Source organism: Trachypithecus francoisi, unplaced genomic scaffold (genome assembly GCF_009764315.1).
Source record: "Trachypithecus francoisi isolate TF-2019V2 unplaced genomic scaffold, Tfra_2.0 Lachesis_group20, whole genome shotgun sequence".
Classification (NCBI taxonomy): Eukaryota; Metazoa; Chordata; class Mammalia; order Primates; family Cercopithecidae; genus Trachypithecus; species Trachypithecus francoisi.
Window position 1 is genome coordinate 13,374,554 of NW_022681466.1, and position 24,085 is coordinate 13,398,638.

At 56.4% G+C, this 24,085-nt stretch overlaps 2 protein-coding genes across 3 annotated transcripts; both read right to left on the minus strand.

Moving 5' to 3' along the window:
• Positions 1–1,272: 1,272 nt before the first annotated feature.
• On the minus strand, positions 1,273–11,387 carry PYCR1 (pyrroline-5-carboxylate reductase 1). 2 transcript variants are annotated; one of them, XM_033181620.1, is made up of 8 exons: positions 11,185–11,387; positions 5,271–5,397; positions 4,969–5,039; positions 4,200–4,376; positions 3,791–4,012; positions 3,519–3,611; positions 3,192–3,355; positions 1,273–2,249 (listed from the first exon to the last, which is right to left on the minus strand). In XM_033181620.1, exons 1-8 carry the CDS (start codon positions 11,188–11,190, stop codon positions 2,087–2,089), a joined length of 1,023 nt encoding a protein of 340 aa, XP_033037511.1. In that variant the 5' UTR covers positions 11,191–11,387; the 3' UTR covers positions 1,273–2,086. The 2 variants fall into 2 exon arrangements, with proteins under 2 accessions (XP_033037511.1, XP_033037510.1); XM_033181619.1 differs by having other exon boundaries at positions 4,200–4,379; positions 11,185–11,376.
• Positions 9,882–11,011, minus strand: MYADML2 (myeloid associated differentiation marker like 2). Its single transcript, XM_033181621.1, has one exon. The coding sequence runs from the start codon at positions 10,835–10,837 to the stop codon at positions 9,914–9,916; it is 924 nt and encodes a 307-aa protein (XP_033037512.1). The 5' UTR covers positions 10,838–11,011; the 3' UTR covers positions 9,882–9,913.
• Positions 11,388–24,085: the final 12,698 nt, after the last annotated feature.

Genomic DNA, 24,085 nt, shown 5'->3' on the forward strand with positions numbered 1-24,085 from the left:
GCATGTCAGGAGCCTCCTGTGGACTCTGGCTCTACCTGCCTCTGCTTAATCAGGAACCCACAGCGGGAAGGCTCCTAGGGCCCGCCTGCTGAAGCAAAACCTCCCTGCAAAGCCTCTCCGCACCCCCTGCCCCGCCACCTCCTCACCTCCCCACCTCCCTGTGCTTCCTCTGGGGCCCAACACCTGTCTGCCTCACTTGAAACCCATGTTGCCTGCTGGCTTTGTGTCCTCAGGGCAGAAGCACCTTTGGCAGCCCCACACCCCTCATCTTGCTCTGCGTCAGCACCTGAGAGTGGCGCTGGCAGGGAAACTGGCTTTGAGGGGAACAGTCAGGGGGCAGCTTTGGTCGTGGGACAGGCCTGTGGCCTGTGGGACAATCTCTTCTGGGAGCACCTCTGCCCAGGTAGGAGGGATGCCAGGGTCTCCCAGCACTGCCGGGCACTTTGCTGGGGCAGGGGGTGATTCTATTGCTCACAGCCCTGACACAAGGGCATTCCCCGCCCGCTTGATGCCCACGTCCACCCACGCAGGAGGGGACCTTCAGGGGGCTGCAGGGACTCCTGGCCCAGCACTGGCCATCTGTGTCCCCTGCTTAGCTCCTGCACTGCCAGATCCCAGCCAGACAGCAGGCACTCACCCCACCTGCCATCCCCTTTGTGCCTGGGTGGGGTGGGTGCTCAGTTTGTGGGGAGCGGCCAGGACTCTCGCCAGGTGGAGAGTGGCAGTGGAGGATGTACCCATGCCATCTGCCCTGCCGCAGCGTTTCCTTCCTGTTCCCCTGCATGTCTTCCCTCCCTCGGAGGGAAGTGCTGGAGTCTGTCCCCCAAGCGCCCCTCCACATGCCTCATACATACCAAGCATCATTCTGCTGTGGGCCTGTGGGGGCTCTGGAAATGAGTTCCCATGATGAAGTTCCAGAAAGCTGCTCAGCTCTCCTAACCCCTGCACACCCTGACACCCTGCTGCCACCCAGCCCACCTCCCCTCACACAGTGTGCACTGCCTCTGGAGGGAAGGAGGCCTCATCTTGCTGTCTCCATACTCAGTAACTATGTGTTGGCTGAAGGAATCAGAGCATCCCTGGCCCTTGTAACCCAACCCTCAGCAGCTCCTCCAATCCTGTGGGCCTCCTGGGATCCTGGGATGGCTGACTGTATGTGTCCACTTGACTGGCCACAGGGTGCGTGAGCGTTTGGTCAAACATTATTCTGTTTCTGGCGGGGGTGGGGGTGGGGTTGCATGAGACTAATGCTTGACTCTGCAGACTTTTGCATTAGATTACATTGACATTTTAATCAGTAAGGCTCCAAGATGTGGGCAGGCCTTGTCTAATCAGTTGAAGGCCCCACTATTCCATCCACCGTGACCACCCTCCCTGACAGGCAGGGCCTCCCTCCTCATCTGGCAAACAGAAGTCAGGGCACTAGGGGTTGGAAACCAATTTATAAAACTGGAAGGGCCAGGACAGAAGTGATAGCACCCTGCCAGGGAGGTCAGGAGCAGGAGGCGGTGGCCACAGGAAGTTCACCGGCAACCCAAGGAGCCCTTTCCCCAAATGTCTGTGGGATCTGGGTGCTTGGCAGCCAAGAGGGGCTGTGGCCCTTCACGCTGGACTCGGGATGCATGGACCCTCCGGGCCTTCTCACACGGGAAGGAAAGGTTTCTCCCTGAATGGAGGGCAGGGAGGGGCCAGGAGGGGGTGTGGGATCCCACCTCTGCTGAGCCTTCACAGAGGGGACCCTTGACCTTTGCACTCAGGAAGGAGCCCATGCCAGCTGACACTGGAGTAAGAGTGGGTGAAGACCCTCCGGGCTCCTGAGCGCTAGAGGAAGGTGGTCCTGACATGGTTTGGGAGCAGAGGAGAAAGGAGGTTGAGGTTGGGGAATCCGCCCCTGTTCTGGGCTGGGAAGCACTTGCAGACCACAGAGATTTCCAGTGGGAAGTGACGTGGCCCCTCCCTGGCTATGTCCCTGGCTGGCCCCTGCGCTGATCAGAGCCAGACAGTGGGCCACTATCGGGGACCCCCTAGTCCCCCTAGTGATGACAGAAGAGAAAGTGGTGGCAGGGTGGTGGTCAGGCAGGACATGTCAATCCTTGCCCACTGGCGCCAGGCTGCGGGGGAGCAGCTTCGTGTGGCCAGAAGGCGACAGAGAGGTCCCTGCAGGGGATTCCAGCTTCACCTTGTCCAGGATGGTCTTCTTGATGGCGGCTGGTGACACCTGCTCCTGGTCAGCCATGGACTGCAGCTCCCTGGAGAGGCAGGGAGAGGTTGGGTTTGGAGCACAAGCGTACACCCAGGAAGAGAGAGCGAAGCCCACAGCTCCCAGTGCCAGTCAGCCCTGGGCAATGCTGTCACCCTCATCTCAGCACCTTTATTCCCCTCTGCCAGCGACACACCCCCACACAGCTGCTGGGCTCCTCTCACTGGAATCAGCTCAGCATCCCCAAATCTCCCCGCAGCACCCCCCAGACCTGAGTTCTCATGGCCCCACCACAGGATGTGGGTTTATGCCCGTCTCTCCTGCAGGCTGGAGGTGAGGCCAGGCCCCTCATGTTCCCCTCACTGTTATAGGGTGGCACTCGCAGAGTCTGAGAGTGTCTGGACTGGAGAGTGGGCAGTGTGGCAAGAAGGACGTCCTCACTCGCCCTGCAGACCTGAACTGGGGACAGCAGCTCTCAGCCTGGCTCTGCCTTTGACCAGCTGTGGGATCCCAGGCAAACAGCAAACTGTCTCTCTCCTGCTCTTTCCTTCTTTCACCTTCCATGGAATTTTCCTTGTGCCTGGATGCTGCTGTGTGTCCTGCTGGTCTAACTTAATCCCCCAGCGAGGGCAGGGGGAAGGTGGAACCAGGCACACAGAGGTTTCCTAACGTGCCTGGCCACCCCGCCACCCTACTGGTGTGGCCCCTGGCTCGAATGACGCTCCTGGCTATGACGATGGTGGACCTATGTGGGGAGCACAGGGCAGAGCATCCGGGTCCCTCTGTGGATGTCCCCTCCTCAGGAAACGGAAGGTGGGGAGGAGCACTGCACACGGTAACCCAGGGAACCTCAGGGCCCCGTGTCCTGCCCAACGCCAGGCTGGAGTTCAATACATATCTGCTGAGTGCGTGAATGAGCCGATGTACGCGAGATGGAGGCCTCGCCATGCAAGGACTGGAGACCAGGGAAGTGGGCAGGGTGGGGGCCCACCGTGTGCGGACGCAGGAGGCCTCCACAGCGTTGATGAGCAGGGAGCGGAAGCCCCCACTCTCCAGCACATGCAAGGCATGGATGGTGGCCCCACCCGGAGAGCTGACGTTGTCCTTGAGCTGGCCTGGGTGCTGTTCTGAGTGCAGCAGCATCTTGGCAGCCCCCTGCAGCCAGAAGAAAGGCTGACAGCTGTGAGCACCCACCTGCCTCCGCAGGGGACTGCCCCAGCCACCGCAGCACCCACTGACTCCCCACTTGGCTCCTCCCAGTGAGGCCCCAGGGCCCTGCACGGAGTGGCCCCACCAGAGGGTCAGGAAACACACTGACCAGGAGGGCCTGGGCCCCGAGGCGGACTGCCAGGCGCCGTGGAAGTCCCATCTTCACGCCCCCGTCAGCCAGGGCATCCAGGGCTGTGAATGCCTGTGGGGAGAAGGCACCCTGAGCCTCTCTCCTGGGCTTCTCCTCCTTCCCTTCTGGGCAAGCTCCAGTTCCCACAGCCTTGGAGCCCTCCACCGTGGCCCTCCCAGGGGGGCAGGGACAGATGTGCCCTGTGGTCCTGGGAAGTGTCCGCCGCTGCCATCTGTCCCCACAGTCCTCACGTAGGCGGGGCCGCTGCCACTGAGCCCCGTGACGGCATCGATCAGGTCCTCTTCCACCTCTGTGCAGAAGCCCACGCTGCTCAGCAGCTGCTCCAAGAGCCTCCCGTCCTCCACCTGGGCGTGTGTGCCTGTGGCGTACACGGTGGCCCCCTCCCGCACCACGACGGGGGTGTTGGTCATGCAGCGGATGACCCTAGGGGCCGGCCGAAACGCTGACAGCTTCTGGAAGAGAAACCAGTGTGTCTGTCTGGCCTTGGACGCAGTGCCTAGATGCACCCACCCCCCGAGCAGCGCCCGAGCTGTCCCAGTGGGCCGGACACTGCAACCCTTTTGCAGACGAACACTGAGGTACTGAGGGCCAGGGCTGCAGACAGCCCCTCTCCACACCCCACTAGGCCTGCAGTGCTACCTTCTCTATGGAGCCGATGGTGACGCCTGCCGCACAGGACACCACGATGTGCCTGTCCTCAATGTGGGTGCCTATCTCATCCAGGATGAAGGGGATGATGTGTGGCTTTACGGCCAGGAAGAGCACATCACTGTGCTGCACGGTCTCCTTGTTGTGGGGTGTCAGCTTCACCCCCATCTTCTGTGGGGCAACAGGTGGGCTTAGCCTGTTCCTGTGGCTGTCTGCACCCCCACCAAGCGAAGAGCCCCACAGGTAGAACGGCACAGACAATGCGAGTTGGGCGTGGGCAGGGCTGGGGGCTCAGGGCTCTGACCACCGCCTTGATGACCGTTCCCACCCAGAAATGGAGGAACTCTGTATGGAATGTGTCCCTATTGCAGACAGAAAAGGAGCCTCCATCCACACCACCACCCTGCCACCAGCCTCAGACTGCCGTTCCCCAGACCCCTGCTCTCCACGTGTGAGTGGTGGTCTCAAGCACCCCCCAGATGTGCTCTGTGGCTGCCCGGCTGTGGCCCCACCTGCCAGGCCCTCAGAGGACCCCTCGAAACTTTAACTCTGTGCAGGGAGCTCCGTTCCAGAGCAACACCCTCCTATTAGCTGTATACACTCACCACCCAGGTCCCAAGAGAAACTGGCAGGGCAAGGAGGCAGGGTCCATGAGACTCCAGCCCAGGGCCCCTGCCCTCACTGGGTGGGAGCACTCCTGCATCTCCACTCCCAGCCCCACAGGGACTCAGTCTCCTTTCCCCCTTTCACCTGCACCTACCCTGAGGGCAGAAACCGTGGCCAGGTCCATGTCTGGGGAGCTAGCCATTATCTTGTGGGCAGCCAAGATGCCTGAGAGGGGAAAGAGTTCCTCTTCATGGCCAGTTCTGGCTTCCCTCCCTCCGCATCCCCAGGAAGAAGAGTAAGACAGCACAGGTAAAGCCCCAAACACACAGAAGCTGCCAGTTCCCCCAGGATTCAGGTCTTGTGACCCAGCCCCCACCTTCAGCCCCCAGCCCTGCAGAAGTGGAAACGGGGCAGTCTGTCTCAGTGGACCTCACCGTCCCCCACCTGGGGACCTACCTGCTGCTGTGAAGCCCTTGACCAGGGCAAAAGCCAGCTGGCCAGCGCCGATGAAGCCCACGCTCATGCTGTCGGGAGACCCCCGGCCCAAAGCCCCCACAGATGGCACCGGCTCTGCGGGATGAGACTGGCAGGATCAAAGCAAGTTAGGAGGGCAGTGCCAGCCTGACCGCTCCTGCCGCAGCCGGGTGCCCACCCGGCTTTCCACTTTGCTGTCCGATGGCCCTGGCCCGCTAACTGCTCCGGATCCCCTAGCCAGAGCGGCGAGGGGTCCCGCACCCACTGCAGGGGTAGCGGCTCCGCAGAGGAAATGACTGGGAAGGGGGAAAAGTACGGGCAGGACCCGGCGCCCCGGGGGTCCCCCGCCCGGGCTCCCACCCCGCCCGGAGCTAGGCTACCGTCGCGCCCCACCCGGCAGCCGCGGCCCACCATTCCCGGAGCCCGACCCAACCCAGCTACCGTACGCAGATCGTCCCCAACCCTCCGCGCCGCGCCCGCCACGCGGCACCCGCACCCCCGCCCCGCCCCCGTCGCGCCAGCAAATCCGGGCGCGGCCGCCAGGCGCTGGCCAATCAGAGCGCGCGGCGGCGCCAAAGCGGTTGCATCATCCGCGCGCCCCTCCCGCGCCGTCCGCCGGGCCGCGCCGCTCCCGTGCCCTGGGATCCCCCGACCCCCGGACGCACAGCCTCTCAGGCTCGCGGTCCCCTGACCCGCGCTCCTCCGGGTCGCGCTTCCTGGGACCTACACGTGGGGTCCGAGGACGCGGGCGGAGGGGGCGGTCCGAGGCGGCCCTGCACGCAGGGCTTTGTCTTGGGCCACCCGGACACGGACGCGTCAAGCTGGCGGCCTTGGGCGCGTGGCCGGTGCTCTCCGAGAATCAGTCCCTTCTACTGTCATCGAGTTTGGAGAAGCCCGGCTGCACCGCGTTTTCTTTCCTTTTGTGTGTGTGTGTGTGTGCGGGGTCGGGGTTGAAAACAATTTGCCAAGTGGAAATATTTTAAATATAACACTATTTCCGCTGGGCGCGTTGGCTCACTCCTGTAATCCCAGCACTTTGGGAGGCCGAAGTGGGCGGATCACCTGAGGTCAGGAGTTCGAGACCAGCCTGGCCAGCATGGTGAAACCCCATCTCTACTAAAAATACAAAAAATTAGCCGGGTGTGGTGGCGGACGTCTGTAATCCCAGCTACTTGAGAAGCTGAGGCAGGAGAATCGCTTGAACCCGGGAGGTGGAGGTTGCAGTGAGCCGGGATTGGGCCTCTGCACTCCAGCCTGGGCAACAAGAGTAAGACTCCACCTAAAAAAAAAAGAAGAAGAAGAAGAAGAAAAGAAGAAAGGAAAAGAAAAGAAAGACATGACATTGCAGCCACGGGTGTTCTTCTAACTGGGCACACAGTGGTGCTCCGCTAGCAAACGCAAGACGCCCACCCCATCGTGCCCCCCTCCCATGCGACCCGGAGCATCCTCCAATAGCCAAACATCACGCCTGCCCTGGATTTTAGGGAGAGTGAAGCTCCAGTCACTTCCCCCTGAGAGCATGCTCAGAGTTCATCTGATTCGGGCTCTGGATAGTCAGGGTCCCTGTCGGTGGCGAGATTAAGGGCGAAGTCAGAAGGGATCACTGGCAGCCCATTCCCCTGCCAGGGGGTGAGAGGAGCTACCTTATTTTTTCTGTGCTGTATCTTAGATGATGACAGGCTATTCTAGCACATCATTTCAGAAGGTCTGGGACGCTCCTGCCACAGCGGCGGGACCACGTGTTCTGGCTGTCTGTCTCCCTGTTCCCCCCACTGTAGACATGTAATGACCACCACCAACACTGGGAGGCTGCTCTGTGGTGGCCATGGGAGGAGCTTGTCCAGATGGACAGCTCAAACCTGGGGCACAAAGGCTCGCATCGCCATGGTGCTTTGAGAGCCAAGCTCCCAGGCCATTTCAAAATCAGTTTTCCCCAAGTGATAACAACAAGTAACTATTTTACCTAAAAACCCAAATATCCAAAATGGACAGCCCTCTGGGCCAGGGATACACCATCAACAGCATTAACTCTGAAGGAAGCCTCCAGCCAGACCTCCTAGCCCTGGGCCTCCTCCCCTTCCTTTCTCTCCCTCAGGACCTTTGAGAAGGTGGCAGAAGGCCACTGTACAGGGAGGAAATTGGGAAGTTGGTGACAATTAACTCATTTCAGAATTCTGGCCAGCAGAAAAAAGGAGAGGAGGCTGGGTCCCCTGCAAGACTGGTGCCCAGGTCTCCCCTGAGTCAGGAGGCAGGTGATCCCTGCACCCCCTCCCCGCCACCCTCAGCCAACGGCAGGCCCCACAGCTGACTGCCCTTGTCTGGGATCTGCCATTGACCCACCCGCTCTGAGTAAAGGACGTCAGCCAGACCCTGTTTGTTGGCTAACGTGAGCAAGACCTCTCCTCAGCGGCCAGCGAGGCCCCTTCCTTATATTCTTTTTTGTTGTTGTTGTTGAGACGGAGTCTCGCTCTGTCGCCCAGACTGGAGTGCAGTGGCCGGATCTCAGCTCACTGCAAGCTCCGCCTCCCGGGTTTACGCCATTCTCCTGCCTCAGCCTCCCGAGTAGCTGGGACTACAGGCGCCCGCCACCTCGCCCGGCTAGTTTTTTGTATTTTTTTTTAGTAGAGACGGGGTTTCACGGTGTTAGCCAGGATGGTCTTGATCTCCTGACCTCGTGATCCGCCCGTCTCGGCCTCCCAAAGTGCTGGGATTACAGGCTTGAGCCACCGTGCCCGGCCCCCTTATATTCTTCATGGCAGCAGCACGGGCCTGGTTGTGGGGACCGCCATCCAAAAGGAGCAACAATGCGTCTGTCTATCGCTGTGTCCAGGGCCTCTCAAGACCCCCAGATGGGCATGGGGGAGGAGGTGAGCGCTGCAGGCCTCTGGGAGGGATGGGCATGAGCCACAGGTGCCTGTCGGAGCCAGGCTGACCTGTCACCCCTCTGAGGCAGAGGACACTACCTGACCCTTCCCCAGGAGGCTGCTCAGACCCTTAGGAGCCCAGCCTGCCCTGACCGCAATCCCAGGCCACTTCTTCCTCAGCCTTCCCCCAGAGCATGCTAGGAGGGGCCGCCAGGAGGGGCAGGTGCCCACGGTCCCCTCAGAAGAAACTGCTGGTCCAGAGGCAGGGTGCATCTAAATGTCAGCGTTTATTTCCTGCTCAAGGACGTCAGTGGGACCCAGTCAATGGGCTGAGGGGCTGTTGTGCCACTGCCCACCCGGCTTGGACTCGGGGCGGCCAGTGGGTCAGCTCCTGGCTGGTCCAGGCTGGGCTTCTGTGCAGGAGAAGCTGGCTGGAGCGTGGAGGATGATGGCCTCGGCGTCAGGAGTGTTTGGGCAACTGGACCCTTGAGCAGAGGCAAACAGTGCCCAGACTCTGTGTCCAGCGGCTGTCCTCAGCTGGGCTCCCCCCCAGTGCCACAGAGGCCCACAGTGCACAGATGCCCACCCGGCCACTGCTGAAGCTGCTTTGTCACAGCCGATGGTGGGTGTCCAGGTGGGGCTCTGTGGCTATGGCAGAACCAGGTCCTCCCCATCCACTGTGCACTTGCCGCCGCTGGGCTCTGTAGGCTCTTCCAGGCCACCTGCACCACTTCCAGCCTGCGGACACCGCGGAGGCAGCCTGCTTCCAAAGGCTGTGGCTACTAGCCCGGAGGCTTCCCAGACATGGGTGGGAGAGGCTGGTCCAGATTTCTGGCTCCTCTGTGCGCCGGCACAGCTCCCCAGGCAGGCCCCTCTTCCCAGGGTTCTGGGAGCTGCCTCTCTGAGCCAGGAGTGGTTCCGGCTCCCCACGCCCCTCCCTCCCCTCAATTGGCCCAGCTGCTCTCCTGGGTGCCTTTCCTCTGGAAGTCATTCATTTTTCAGCTTGCCTTACCCAGCCTGAGTGTGGTCTATAGACACTAATGGAGGTACTGGGTGCCTCGCAAATCCTTCTAGCCTCAGCGTCCCCAGCTGCAAAATGGGTCACAGCAGCAGCGGCTTTAAAGTTTTCCCTTATGTGGCCGGGCGCGGTGGCTCAAGCCTGTAATCCCAGCACTTTGGGAGGCCGAGACGGGCGGATCACGAGGTCAGGAGATCCAGACCATCCTGGCTAACACGGTGAAACCCCGTCTCTACTAAAAAAATACAAAAAATTAGCCGGGCGAGATGGCGGGCGCCTGTAGTCCCAGCTACTCGGGAGGCTGAGGCGAGAGAATGGCATAAACCCGGGAGGCGGAGCTTGCAGTGAGCTGAGATCCGGCCACTGCACTCCAGCCTGGGCGACAGAGCGAGACTCCGTCTCAAAAAAAAAAAAAAAAAAGTTTTCCCTTATGTTACAGTGACCAGCACTGAGCCCCAGGAGCGCCGGGAAATGCTGAGAGAGAGAGAGCTGGGGATTGGTCTAGGTGAGGCCCTCCCCTGCGTCTGCTCAGGGCCTCAGTCCTGCTGTCCTGCCCCGTCCCTCCATTCCTCCGTGAGCCCAGCCTGGAAGTCAGGGAGCGACCTCTCCCGTTGTACTCCATCTGCCCTGAGCCCGCGACTTCCCTCCTACTCGCTACTTGACACCTTGGTTCACCTGAGTTTCCCTTGCAGGGCCTGGAGCTGCTGGCCAGAGAGCAGAGGTGGGCGGGCTGCCGCTGTGGGCTACAGGCTGGGCACGAAGCGAATCCTCTGGGAGTAGGCGAGGTCAGCGACGTACAGGAGCAGGTTGACATAGGTGAAGATGGCCACCACCAGCTGGCTGTCCCAGGGACAGTTGCCTCGAGCGCAGTCAGGGGGCCGTTTGGGCTCGCCATACTTGGGATCGAAACAGAAGACTGGCCAGATCACGGCGGCACTGAGGTACAGGAGCACAGCCAGGAACGTGTACACCACCACCAGCCGGTCAAAGGGGCAGCCCAGGCCCCCTGTGTGGCCCATCACACTCAGGGCCACCACGGCCACTGTGGCAAGGAAGCACAGGCTATAGACGGCGACGCACCACTGGGTGGCCACATAGCGCCCGTAGCGGCTGTCGTGGACCAGCGCCCCAAAGATGATGCAGGCCACAAAGGCCTGGACGATCTTGAGGAGCCCTGACACTGTGGCCATGTAGCTGGTCACCTGGCCGGGCCGGGCCCGCGTCAGGGCCACCTCCATGGCGTAGGCCAGAAAGAGGAGCCCGGCGAAGACGCTGGCTGCCAGGCGGAAGTCCCTGACAGCACAGCCGGCAGGCTCGGGGGGACACTCCCGCCGGGCGAAGTACAGCGGGTACAGGACCGCAGCCGTGGCGCACAGCAGGGTGGCCAGCATGGCGAAGGCGGCGGTGAAGTTGCCCCAGGAGAGCCGCAGGCAGCCATGGAGCCGTGTGAACTCACAGGCCACCACCAGTGCGGAGACAGCAAAGCAGAAGCCCCAGGCAGCCATGCAGAAAGTGCCCTGGACGCCCGTGAAGCCGCCCCGGTGGGCCACCAGGCTGAAGGTGGTGCAGCCAAAGGCCAGCTGCAGCACGCGGGCTGTGCCCACAGGGGACGTCACGGCGCCCAGGTGCAGGTATGCACTCCCAGGGGGCTCCATGGCGCTGCCCATCTGGCCAGCCACGTTTCCGGCTCACACAGTGCTCCAAGGCCCTGGGGTCCCTGCTGGACCAAGACCCCTCAGTTCCCTGCAGTAGTGGCAGGCGCCCGCAGCCTGCAGAGGCGGTGACGACGGTGACATTGCAGCAGGGCAGCCTCTCTGCTGCCTATGTGAGGCGGCCCCCCCAGCGCTATAAATAGACAGCTGTGATCAGAGCCCTAGAATAGCAGCCCACGTGCCTGTCCCCATCTTAGAGAGACATCTGACCCCTGGTCCGCTGTGGAGCCCCTGCCGGGACCATTAACCCGTTGGCTGCTGGCACCACCCCCACCTCCACCTTCCGCTGCCTCCCGGCGCACCTGCATCTGTCAGTCTGGTGAGTTGGTTTCACAGCTCTCGGGGGAGGGGGAGGGAGAAGGAAGGGAGCAGAGAGCATGAGGGTCCCCAGGGTAACCCCAGCTCCAGCAGCCTCCAGGGCCAGCTGTGTGGGGGAGGGGTGTAGGAGGCGGGAGGCAGCCAGGGCTCGCGGCGGGTAAGGGGATTTCCCCAGCACTTATCCCACCTCTTCTGGATGGCCGTGTGGTTCAGAGCCTGCGCGGGCTTCAGGATCCTGCTGTCATAGCCTGAGGTTCACAGGGCTCTACTGTGGCCATGGGGGGAGCAGAGCATGGAGACCGTGGCTCTACTCCCCAAGCCCCCCTCCCCACCCTCATTCTGCCTGGGGCAGAGACGTTTGACTGTTAGTTACCGTCTGCAGGGGCCATTCCGGGCTCTTCATTTGTTCTTCACATTAAACACCTAGACAAACACTCAACTCTTCCCTTTTTTTTGAGATGGAGCCTTGCTGTGTCGCCCAGGCTGGAGTGCGATGGTGCGATCTTGGCTCCCGCGTTCAAGCAGTTATCCTGCCTCAGCCTCCCGAGTAGCTGGGATTACAGGCGTGAGGCACCGCGCCCGGCTAATTTTTTTTGTATTTTTAACAGAGACGGGGTTTCACTATGTTGGCCAGGCTGGTCTTGATCTCTTGACCTCTTGATCCGCCTGCCTCGGCCTCCCAAAGCGCTGGGATTACAGGTGTGAGCCCCTAGGCCCGGCCCCTCTTTTTTTTCCAAGGCAGGGTCTAGCTCTGTCACCCAGGTTGGAATGCAGTGGTGAGATCACAGCTCACTGCAGCCTCAACCTCCCAGGCTTAAGTGATCCTCCTGCCTCTTTTTATTTATTTATTTATTTATTATTTATTTATTTATTTACTTATTTATTTAACCATTTGCAGTCACTCCCAAATCTTCCATTTTTAAACTAAAATATGAAATGTTTTTGAAAAGGAAAAAAAAAGATTTCTTTTTGTTTTCTTTTTTTTAAACGAAGTCTCACTCTGTTGCTCAGGCTGGGGTGCAGTGGTGAGATCTCGGCTCACTGCAAGTTCCGCCTCACTGGTTCAAGCCATTCTCCTGCCTCAGCCTCCCGAGTAGCTGGGACTACAGGCGCCCACCACCACGCCCGGCTAATTTTTTGTATTTTTAGTTGAGACGGGGTTTCACCATGTTTGCCAGGATGGTCTCGATTTCCCGACCTCGTGATCCACCCGCCTTGGCCTCCCAAAGTGCTGGGATTACAGGCGTGAGCCACTGTGCCTGGCTGGAAAAAAAAAATTATTTCTTACCAAATTTTAAAGTTTTTTCTTTCTTTCTTTTTTTTTTTTTGAGACGGAGTCTTGCTCTGTGCCCCAGGCTGGAGTACAGTGGCGCTATCTTGGCTCGCTGCAAGCTCCGCCCCCCGGGTTCACGCCTTTCTCCTGCCTCAGCCTCCCGCGTAGCTGGGACTACAGGTGCCCGCCACCACGCCTGGCTAGTTTTTTGTGTCGTTTAGTAGAGATGGGGTTTCACGGTGTTAGCCAGGATGGTTGCGATCTCCTGACCTTGTGATCCACCCGCCTCGGCCTCCCAAAGTGCTGGGATTACAGGCTTGAGCCACTGTGCCCGGCCAATTTTTTCTTTTTTTGAGATGGAGTTTTGCTCTTCCCAGGCTGGAGTGCAATGGCGAAATCTCGGCTCACTGCAACCTCTGCCTCCCGGGTTCGAGCGATTCTCCTGCCTCAGCCACCCTAGCAGCTGGGATTACAGGCGCCTGCAACCATGCCCAGCTAAATTTTTGTATTTTTAGTAGAAACGGGGTTTTACTATGTTGGCCAGGCTGGTTTAGAACTTCTGACCTCAGGCAATCCACCCGCCTCAGCCTCCCAAAGTGTTGGAATTACAGGCGTGAACCACCGCGTCCAGCTTTGTTACTACGAAGAGAAACAAAAATTGCCTGTAATTGCATCACCTGGATTCAACCACTTTGAACATTTTCTGGTAGATCCTTGTAGGCATTTCCTGAACGTTTTAGTTAGAAAAACTTAAATCCACAGAAGGGCTACAAAATAGCGTGACAGACATTCACATACCCTTCATCTCGTCACGTCTGAGCTCTCCCTCCCACCAGACACTTAATTTAATTCTTCGATTATGACGATGTGACCTTAGATTTCACAGACCTGGTCTTCCTTTTTCTTTTTTTTCTTTTTTCTTTTTCTTTTTTTTTTTTTTTGAGACGAAGTCTCACTCTGTCACCTAGACTGGAGTGCAGTGGTGCAATCTCAGTTTACTGCAACCTCCACCTCCCAGGTTAAAGCAATTCTCCTTCCTCAGCCTCCCGAGTAGCTGGGACTACAGGCGTGCACCACGATGCCCGGCTAATTTTGTATTTTTAGTAGAGATGGGGTTTCTCCATGTTGGTCAGACTGGTCTGGACCTCCCGACCCCAGGTGATCCAACTGCCTGGCCTCCCAGAGCATTGGGATTGCAGGCGTGAGCCACCGTGCCCAGCCTTAGAACATTTTTCGATTAGCAGAAAAATTGACCAGGTAGTACAGCCTCCCACACAGCCCTTACCCAGCCTTCCTGTGGTTAACCTCCTAGTGAGCTGTGCCGGTCGGGCTTTGTTACAGTGAATGAATCACAGCCAATACTGACACATTGTTATAGACTAAGGCTCGCACTTGATTCCTATTGCCTCAGTTTCACTCGCTGTCCTTTTCCTGTCCCTGGAGCCCATCCCGGACCCCACAGCACACTCAGTCCTCAGGTCTCAGGCTCCTCTTGGCTTCTCTCGTGTTCGATGACCTTGGCAGTTTTGAGGAGCGCTGGCAGGTGTTTTGGAGCGTGTCTCTCTGTTGGGATTGGTCTGATATCTTTCTCTTGGTTAGACAGGGGATGTGGGTTTTGGGAGGAAGACCACAGAGTTGAAGTCCCCTCCTCATCCCGGCCTGTCAAGGACATATGCTCTCCACCTGCCAGGTCATGGGTGGGGCTGGCCTGGGCCACCTGGCTGACTCAGAGCCTGTCAGGTTTCTCTACTGTGAAGTCCTCCTGTTCACATGGTGCCCTTTGTGGAGAAGTCACAATTTGCAGCCCCCAAGGAAGAAGTGGGGGTTAGGTTCCCCCTCCCTAGGGGCAGAGTGTCTACAAAAATTACGTAGAATTTTTCTGCAAAGGAGACTTGTCTCCTCCCCCATTTATTTGTTTGTTCAGTGATATGTCTATAGCAGTGTGGATTTACAGATGTTTCTACTTTGTTGGTGGTGGCGTGTTTTTTTTTGTTTGTTTGTTTTGTTTTTTTGAGATGGAGTCTAGCTCTGTCACCCAGGCTGGGGTGCAGTGACATGATCTTGACTCACTGCAACCTCCACCTCCCAGGTTCAAGCAATTTTCCTGCTTCAGCCTCCCGAGTAGCTGGGACAACAGGTGCGTGCCACCATGCTCAGGTAATTTTTGTATCTTCAGTAGAGACAGGGTTTCACTATGTTGACCAGATGGTCTTGATCTCTTGACCTTGTGATCCACCTGCCTTGGCCTCCCAAAGTGCTGGGATTACAGGCATGAGCCATCACACCTGTCCTGTTGTTGTATTTTTGAGATGGAGTCTTACTCTGTCACCCAGACTGGAGTGCAGTGGCACGATCTTGGCTCACTGCAACCTCCGTCTCCTGGGTTCAAGTGATTCTCCAGCCTCAGCCTCCTGAGTAGCTGGGCTTACAGGCGCTGGTCACTACACTAAGCTAATATTTGTATTTTTAGTAGAGATGGGGGTTCACCATGTTGACTAGCCTGGTCTTGAACTCCTGACCTCAAGTGATCCACCTGCCTCAGCTTCCTGAAGTGCTGGTATTACAGGCTGAGCCACCCTGCCTGACTGGGTGTTTATAGTTTGGATTAGAATCCGGAGCTACAGGGGCTCTTGTGGTCTGCCAGGCCCCCCGACATGCTTCCATCAATGTGTGTGTGTGTGTGTAAGCACTTCCTTTTTGGCACTACAAGATATTCCAGGTTCAACCTGTGTATTTCCTGTGATACTGTGATATAATAAATGCGCCGGGCACGGTGGCTCACGCCTGTCATCCCAGCACGTTGAGAGGTTGAGGCGGGCAGATCACCTGAGGTCAGGAGTTTGAGACCAGCCAGGCCAACATGGTAAAACCCCATCTCTACTAAAAATACAAACATTGGCCGTGCATGGTGGTGGGCATCTGTAGTCCCAGCTACTCGAAAGGCTGAGGCAGGAGAATGGCGTGAACCCGGGAGGCAGAGGTTGCAGTGAGCCGAGAATGTGCCACTGCACTGTAGCCTGGGCGACAGAGCGAGATTCTGTCTCAAAAAAAAAAAAAAAAAGGCCGGGGCAGGGCGCGGTGGCTCAAGCCTGTAATCCCAGCACTTTGGGAGGCCGAGACGGGTGGATCACGAGGTCAAGAGATCGAGACCATCCTGGCTAACACGGTGAAACCCCGTCTCTACTAAAAAATACAAAAAAACTAGCCGGGCGAGGTGGCGGGCGCCTGTAGTCCCAGATACTCGGGAGGCTGAGGCAGGAGAATGGCGTGAACCCGGGAGGTGGAGCTTGTAGTGAGCTGAGATCCAGCCACTGCACTCCAGCCCGGGCGACAGAGTGAGACTCCGTCTCAAAAAAAAAAAAAAAAAGGCCAGGCGCAGAGGCTCACGCCTGTAATCCCAGCACTTTGGGAGGCCGAGACGGGCGGATCACCAGGTCAGGAGATAGAGACCATCCTGGCTAACATGGTGAAACCCCGTCTTTACAAAAATACAAAAAACTAGCCGGGCGTGGTGGCAGGTGCCTGTAGTCCCAGCTACTTGGGAGGCTGAGGCAGGAGAAGGGCATGAACCTAGGAGGCGGAGCTTGCAGTGAGTGGAGATCATGCTGCTGCACTCCAGCCTGGGCGACAGAGTGAGACTCTGTCTCAGAAAAAAAAAAAAAAAAAAAAATTGGCTGGGTGTCGTGTCACATGCCTGTAATCTCAGCTCCTGGGGAGGCTGAGGTAGAATCAGTTGAACGCAGGAGACCGAGGTTGCCATGAGCTGAGATCGCACCACTGCACTTCAGCCTGGGCGACAGGGTGAGAGAGACTCTGTCTCAAAAAAAAAAAAATGAGTTGGGAGTGGTGATGCACACCTGTAATCCCAGCTACTTGGGAGGTTGAGGTGGGAGGATTGCTTGAACCCAGCAGGTTGAGGGTGCAGTGAACTGTGATTATGCCATCACATTGCAGCCTGGGCAACACAGTAAGACCCCATCTCCGAAAGTAAATCAATAAATAATAAAATGAGGAAAGTACTTCCCTGAATTCTGTGTCACTCCAGCAAAGTCACTAAACTGGAGGAGGGGCCATGGGAACCTCAGTTGGCCCGAAGGTGGGTGATACCTGCTACATTTGGCCATCTGTCCTCGGTTTCCATATCCAAGTATTCAACAAACCTCGAACTGAAAATACAAAATATACTGACCCAGCACAGTGGGTCATGCCTGTAATCCCAGCGCGTTGAGAGGTTGAGGCAGGCAGATCACCTGAGGTCAGGAGTTTGAGACCAGCCAGGCCATCATGGTGAAACCCCGTTTGTACTAAAAATACAAAAATTGGCCGTGCGTGGTGGCAGGTGCCTGTAGTCCCAGCTACTTGGGAGGCTGAGGCAGGAGAATGGCAGGAACCAGGGAGGCAGAGGTTGCAGTGAGCTGAGATCGTGCCACTGCACTCCAGCCTGGGTGGCAGAGCGAGACTCCATTTCTTTTTTTTTTTTTTTTTTTTTGAGACGGAGTCTTGCTCTGTTGCCCGGTCTGGAGTGCAGTGGCCGGATCTCAGCTCACTGCAAGCTCCGCCTCCCGGGTTCACGCCATTCTCCTGCCTCAGCCTCCCAAGTAGCTGGGACTACAGGCGCCCGCCACCTCGCCCGGCTAGTTTTTTGTATTTTTAGTAGAGACGGGGTTTCACCGTGTTAGCCAGGCTGGTCTCGATCTCCTGACCTCGTGATCCACCCGTCTCGGCCTCCCAAAGTGCTGGGATTACAGGCTTGAGCCACCGCGCCCGGCCGAGACTCCATTTCAAAGAAAAAGAAAAGAAAATACAAAAACCAAAAATAAAACAGTAAATAAGGCTGGGCACGGTGGCTCATGCCTGTACACCCAGCACTGTGGGAGGCCGAGGTGGGTGGATCACCTGAAGTAAGGAGTTTGAGACCAGCCTGACCAACCAACGTGGTGAAATCCCGTCTCTACTAAAAATACAAAAATTAACCAGTCGTGGTGGTGGGTGCCTGTAATCCCAGCTACTCCGGAGGCTGAGGCAGGAGACTCACTTGAACCTGAGAGGTGGAGATTGCAGTGAGCCGAGATCACGCCACTGTACTTTAGCCTGGATGACAGAGGGAGACTCCATCTCAAAAATAATAATAATAATACAAATAATACAAATCTAGAAAGCAATATGATGTAACAACTGTTTACGTAGAATTTACATACCAGGTGTTATAAGTAATCTAGAGGTAATTTGAGTCCACAGGAGGCGGTGCAGAGGTTATATGCAAATAACATGCCATTTTGTATCAGGGACTCCAGCCTTGTGGATTTTGGTGTTTTGGAGGTCCTGGATCCCATCCCCCAAGGATACAAAGGGACAGCTGTACTTGGGACTGGCATCAGAAATGGAGGACACACTTGTGGGACTGAGACCTTAGCCTGCAGGATCCGATACCGTCTGCAGGGAGAAAGTGTCACTATGGAACAGGGCTGGAGGACGCCCAACGCGAGTCTGCTGGAGACTCACTTGGTGTTTGGGGAAAATCCCCACACACATTTTGGTGACCAGAGGTGAAGTATTCTGTGTTGGATGTTGACTGTTGAGGATGTGAGAGCAGGGAAAACACTGTTTTTTTTTCCTGTCTCAGACACCAGCCCAGCCCTGGAGTCAGCCATGTCTCTCCCAGGAACCTGGTTCCTTGTGTTGGGGGAGTGGCATCAGAGACCAAGATAAGGGGGCCAGGCACATTTGTTGCTACTGCGGTATACATTCACAAATATTTTTATTTTTACTTATTTATTTATTGAAGATGGGGTCTCGCTCCGTTGCCCAGGCTGGAGTGCAGTGTCGTGATCTCAGCTCACTGCAACCTCCACCTCCTGGGTTCAAGAGATTCTCCCGCCTCAGCCTCCTGGGTAGCTGGAATTACAGGGACGCAGCACCACACCTGGCTAATTTTTCTATTTTTAGTAGAGATGGGGTTTCACCATGTTGGTCAGGCTGATCTTGAACTCCTGACCTCAGGTGATCCGTCCACCTTGGCCTCCCAAAGTGCCGGGATTACCAGAGTGAACCACCGCGCCCGGTGGGCTTTTTTTTTTTAAGTACAAAGTTTAAATTTGTAATGGATATTGTCACACAGTGGAAGTTCCTTGTCTCCGGTCCCTGGATAGCAAAGGCTACGCCTCGGCCATCGCTGCTGGAAGAGACACGGCTCAGTGTTGGGTGAATGTCCTGAGTGTTTTCACTCCGGAGAATGAAAGGCGCCAACCGTCCTGGGAAAGGTGAGAAGTCAGCGTGGACAGCCTGGGGTCATCGTCACCACGGAGCTACAGGCCAGCGTCCTGTTCGTGTCCTAGGGCTCGTTTGCCCCTGGTCCTGCAGGAGAGTGTAGCACCAATTGACCGACTGACCATCAGATGAGCTGGGCCTCTCTCTCTTTCGGCACAAACATGGGAAGAAAGGGTTTATTCATTGGTGAAATCCCTGTGGGCCCAACCCACAAGTGTCCTGTTCAGTGAGCTTGGTCCCTCAACATACCACCATCTGCCCTCAGGTCCCTTTCAGCCACCTCAGAGGAGCAAACGTCACGGCTGCTGGACCGCAGTGCTCAAGCCAGAGTTGGCCAGGAGCCAGCACCTCGCATGTGGTTCCCCAGCTCGGACAGCACTGCAGGCCCCGCCCTCCCAGCAAAGCCTCCCCAGACAGGGCGACAGCCAGGCCTCTTTCAGGTCCCCCAGCCCCCTCTCCCTCCGGAGCTCTGTCCTTGTGGGGAGTCCTGTCCGAGGCCCTGCCTGGAGGTTTGGCTCTGGAGGCACCGAGGAGGAGGCCACCAGACTCCCCAGACCCCTTCTCTCACCTCCAGCCCTTGGTCTCCACGTCTCTGACTTTGTTGTCTCCTGTGGCTGCTGAGACTGCATGGATTCCCACCAGAGACTACATAGGAGCCCAGAGGGGGATGGTGGACAGGCCACTTGGCTCTGCCTGGGGTGGCAGACACCTGCTGATGGGCACCAGTCCTTCCCAGGTATTCTCGGGCCCAGGGCAGCCCTGACGCATTGGCACAGAGAGTCAGACCCCAGGACATGTCCCCAGGGCACAGGGTCTCTACAGTCCTGGTCACTCTGGGAATGGAGCTGTGGCCGCAGGGCAGGTGTGGAGCTCAGGCTGACCTGGCCCCAGCATCCTCCTCTGACCCTTATGGTCACACTGCCTCTCTGGGCCTGTTTCTTTGTAAACTGGAGTATTTTATTTTATTTTATTTTTTGAGTCAGAATCTTGCTCTGTCACCCAGGCTGGAATGCAGTGTTGTGATCTTGGCTTACTGCAACCTCTGCCTCCTGGGTTCAAGCAATTCTCATGCCTCAGCCTCCCAAGTAGCTGCGACTACAAGCACCTGCCACCACACCCAGCTAATTTTTTGTATTTTTAGTAGAGATGGGGTTTCACCGTGTTAGCCAGGATGGTCTCAATCTCCTGACCTCGTGATCTGCCCGCCTCAGTCTCCCAAAGTGCTGGGATTACAGGCATGAGCCACTGCGCCTGGCCTTTTTTTTGGTATTTTTAGTAGAGACGGGGTTTCACCGTGTCGCCCAGGCTAGTCTCAAACTCCTGGCCTCAAGCAATCTGCCCACCTTGGCCTCCCAAAGTGCTGAGATGACAGGCATGAGCTAGTGAGCCTGGCCTGTAAACTGGCGTTTGTGATGAAACCTACCTAGTGGGGCTACTTGGGGATCACATGACAATTGGCATGAAATGCTTTGCTCAGAAAGCTCCACCCACAACGGTGCCCAAGGTTAGCATTGGTGTGACCTCGGTATCATCAAAACTACAGAGATGTGTGTGTGTGTGTGTGTATGTGTGTGTGTGTGTGTTTTGAGACAGAGTCTTGCTCTGTCGCCCAGGCTGGAGTGCCGTGGTACAATCTTGGCTCACTGCAACCTCCACCTCCCGGGTTCAAGCAATTCTCCTGCCACAGCCTACCAAGTAGCTGGGATTACAGGTGTGTGCCCCCACATCCGGCTAATTTTTGTATTTTTAGTAGAGACAGGATTTCACCTGGTCTTGATTTCACTTGGCCAGGCTGGTGTTGAACTTCTGACCTCAAGTGATCCGCCTGCCTCAGCCTCCCAAAGTGCTGGGATTATAGGTGTGAGCCACTGCGTCTGGCCTATTTTTTGTTTTGTTTTGTTTTTTTTGAGATGGAGTCTCGCTCTGTCGCCCAGGCTGGAGTGCAGTGGCCGGATCTCAGCTCACTGCAAGCTCCGCCTCCCGGGTTCACGCCATTCTCCTGCCTCAGCCTCCCGAGTAGCTGGGACTACAGGCGCCCGCCACCTCGCCCGGCTAGTTTTTTGTGTTTTTTAGTAGAGATGGGGTTTCACCATGTTAGCCAGGATGGTCTTGATCTCCTTACCTCATGATCCGCCCGTCTCGGCCTCCCAAAATGCTGGGATTACAGGCTTGAGCCACTGCGCCCGGCCTGTTTTGTTTTGTTTTGTTTTTTTTGAGACAGGGTCTTGCTCTGTCACTCAGGCTGGAGTGCACTGGCACAATCACTGCTTGCTGCAGCTGTGACTTCCCAGGTTTAAGCAATCCTCCTACCTCGGCCTCCCAAGTAGCTAGGACCAGAGTTGTGCATCACCACCCCCAGCCAATGTTTTAATTTTCTTTTTTTTTTTTTTTTTTTAGAGACAGGGGTCTCCCGGCCGGGCGCGGTGGCTCAAGCCTGTAATCCCAGCACTTTGGGAGGCCGAGACGGGTGGATCACGAGGTCAGGAGATCGAGACCATCCTGGCTAACATGGTGAAACCCCGTCTCTACTAAAAAATACAAAAAAATTAGCCGGGCGAGGTGGCGGGCGCCTGTAGTCCCAGCCACTCGGGAGGCTGAGGCAGGAGAATGGCGTGAACCCGGGAGGCGGAGCTTGCAGTGAGCTGAGATCCGGCCACTGCACTCCAGCCTGGGCGACAGAGTGAGACTCCGTCTCAAAAAAAAAAAAAAAAAAAAAGAGACAGGGGTCTCCCTATGTTGCCCAGGCTGGTCTCAAACTCCTGGGCCAAAGCGATCATCTCACCCTGGCCTCCCAAAGTGCTGGGGAGACAGGCTAGAGCTTCATGTTCTTGTCCCAGGAATCCCACATCTGGGGTTTAGCCACGGACATACTTGCCCTTATGCAACGTGGTGCCCACACGACAAGGCTGTGCACGAGCACCCTTTGCACCTGAGTGTGCAGGAGAGCCCTCCGCAGGCCCTGGACTGTCACACCTGCGGCAGCTTGCTGCGCACCCTGAGATACAGTGTTAAGAGGAGGAGACACCAGTGTGTGATGTGTAGCCATCTGTGTAAAAGAAAAAACTGCATGCATGCCAATGTGTGTGGGCGCAAGCCACCCAGGTGCCGAGGCAAGAGACTGAGGACACGAGCTGTTCCAGTCTAATAAAATATATAAAACAACAAGAGATATAGTAGATCTAGATCATACACGATTATATATGAGTATCATTAATCATTAGTTTGTAACAATTACTCTTTCCTCCAATATTATAATAATCCTCCCTCTACCATCATAACCTAGGAAAAACCAGGCCATACAGAGATAGGAGCTGAGGGGGCATAGTGAGACGCGACCAGAAGACCGGAGTGCGAGCCTTCTGTGATGCCCGGGCAGGGCCACCAGAGGGCTCCCTGGTCTAGCGGTAACGCCAGTGTCTGGGAAGACGCCCGTTGCCAAGCGGACGGTGGTCTAGTGGTAGCGTCAGTGCCAAGGAAAACCACCCACTACTTAGCAGACCGGGAAAGGGAGTCTCCTTTTCCCGGGGGGGAGTTTAGAGAAGACTCTGCTCCTCCCTGTCTTGTGGAGGGCCTGACATCAGTCAGACCCGCCCACAGTTATCCAAAGGCCTAACGTCTCCTTGTGATGCTGTGCTTTAGTGGTCCCACTGGTCCGCCTTCATGTTCCATCCTGTACACCTGGCTCTGCCTTCTAGGTAGTAGTAGCAAAATTAGTGAAAGTACTAAAAGTCTCTGATATGCAGAAATAATGGCACATAGGCTGTCTCCCCTCTCTCTCTCTCTCTCCTCTGTTTCTCTCTGCATCGGCTCCCAGGCAGGGAAGGGCCCCCTGTCCAGTGGACACATGACCCACGTGACCTTACGTATCTTTGGAGATGGCTCACACTCCTTACCCTGTGCCTTTGTTTTGTGTCTAATAAATATCAGCGCAGCCTGGCATTCGGGGCCACTGCTGGTCTCTGTGTTTTGGTGGTAGAAGTCCCCTGGGCCCAGCTGTCTTGTCTTTTCTCTCTTTGTCTTGCGTCTTTATTTCTACAATCTCTTTGTCTCTGCACACGGGGAGAAAAACCCACCGATCCTGTGGGGCTGGTCGCTACAAATATGTGCACCTGTTTACTGGAATTTTCACAGAATGATCTCTGGGAATATCCACAAGGTAATGCTGTTTGCCCTTGGAAGCAGAGCCAGGGAACCTGGGCTGGGGGGGAAATGGACATTCACCTTCATACCTTCTGCATCTTTTGAATTTTGAACCATGTGCATGAATGACCTAGTAGAAATGAATAAAATGCAAACGTTTAAGGAATTGTCAGCTGGGTAGGAAGTGTTCTGGGTTGATAAGAGTTTTGAAACTAGGGGCTGGGCAGTGGCTCACACCTGTAATTCCAGCACTTTGGGAGGCCGAGGCGGGCGGATCACCTGAGGTCAAGAGTTTGAGACCAGCCTGGCCAACATGGCGAAACCCCATCTCTACTAAAAATATAAAAATTAGCCGGGCATGGTGGCACATGCCTATGATTCCAGCTACTCAGGAGGCTGAGGCAGGAGAATCACTTGAGCCCAGAAGGCAGAGGTTGCAATGAGCCGAGATTGCACCACTGCACTCCAGCCTGGGAGATACAGCGAGACTCCGTCTCAAGAAAAAAAAAAGTTTTTTTTTTGTTTTGTTTTGTTGTTTTTTGTTTGTTTTTTTTGAGACGGAGTCTTGCTCTGTTGCCCAGGCTGCAGTGCAGTGGTGCAATGTCGGCTCAGTGCAACCTCTGCCTCCTGGGCTCAATCAATTCTGCCTCAGCCTTCTGAGTAGCTGGGATTACAGATGCATGCCACCACACCCAGCTAACTTTTTATATTCTTGGTAGAGACAGAGTTTCATCATGTTGGTCAGACTGGTCTCAAACCCCTGACCTCGTGATCTGCCTGCCTCAGTCTCCCAAAGTGCTGGGATTACAGGTGTGAGCCACTGCGTCTGGAAAGAGTTTTGAAACGAGAGAGAACCAGGGATCGCATAGCTCTCTGAATGTGACAAATGCCTCTGAGTCGCTCACTTGGAAATGGTTCATCCTATGTTACGCGAATTTTTTTTTTTTTTTTTTTGAGACGGAGTCTCGCTCTGTCGCCCAGGCTGGAGTGCAGTGGCCGGATCTCAGCTCACTGCAAGCTCCGCCTCCCGGGTTTACGCCATTCTCCTGTCTCAGCCTCCCAAGTAGCTGGGACTACAGGCGCCCACCACCTCGCCTGGCTAGTTTTTTGTATTTTTTAGTAGAGACGGGGTTTCACCGGGTTAGCCAGGATGGTCTCGATTTCCTGACCTCGTGATCTGCCCGTCTCTGGGATTACAGGCTTGA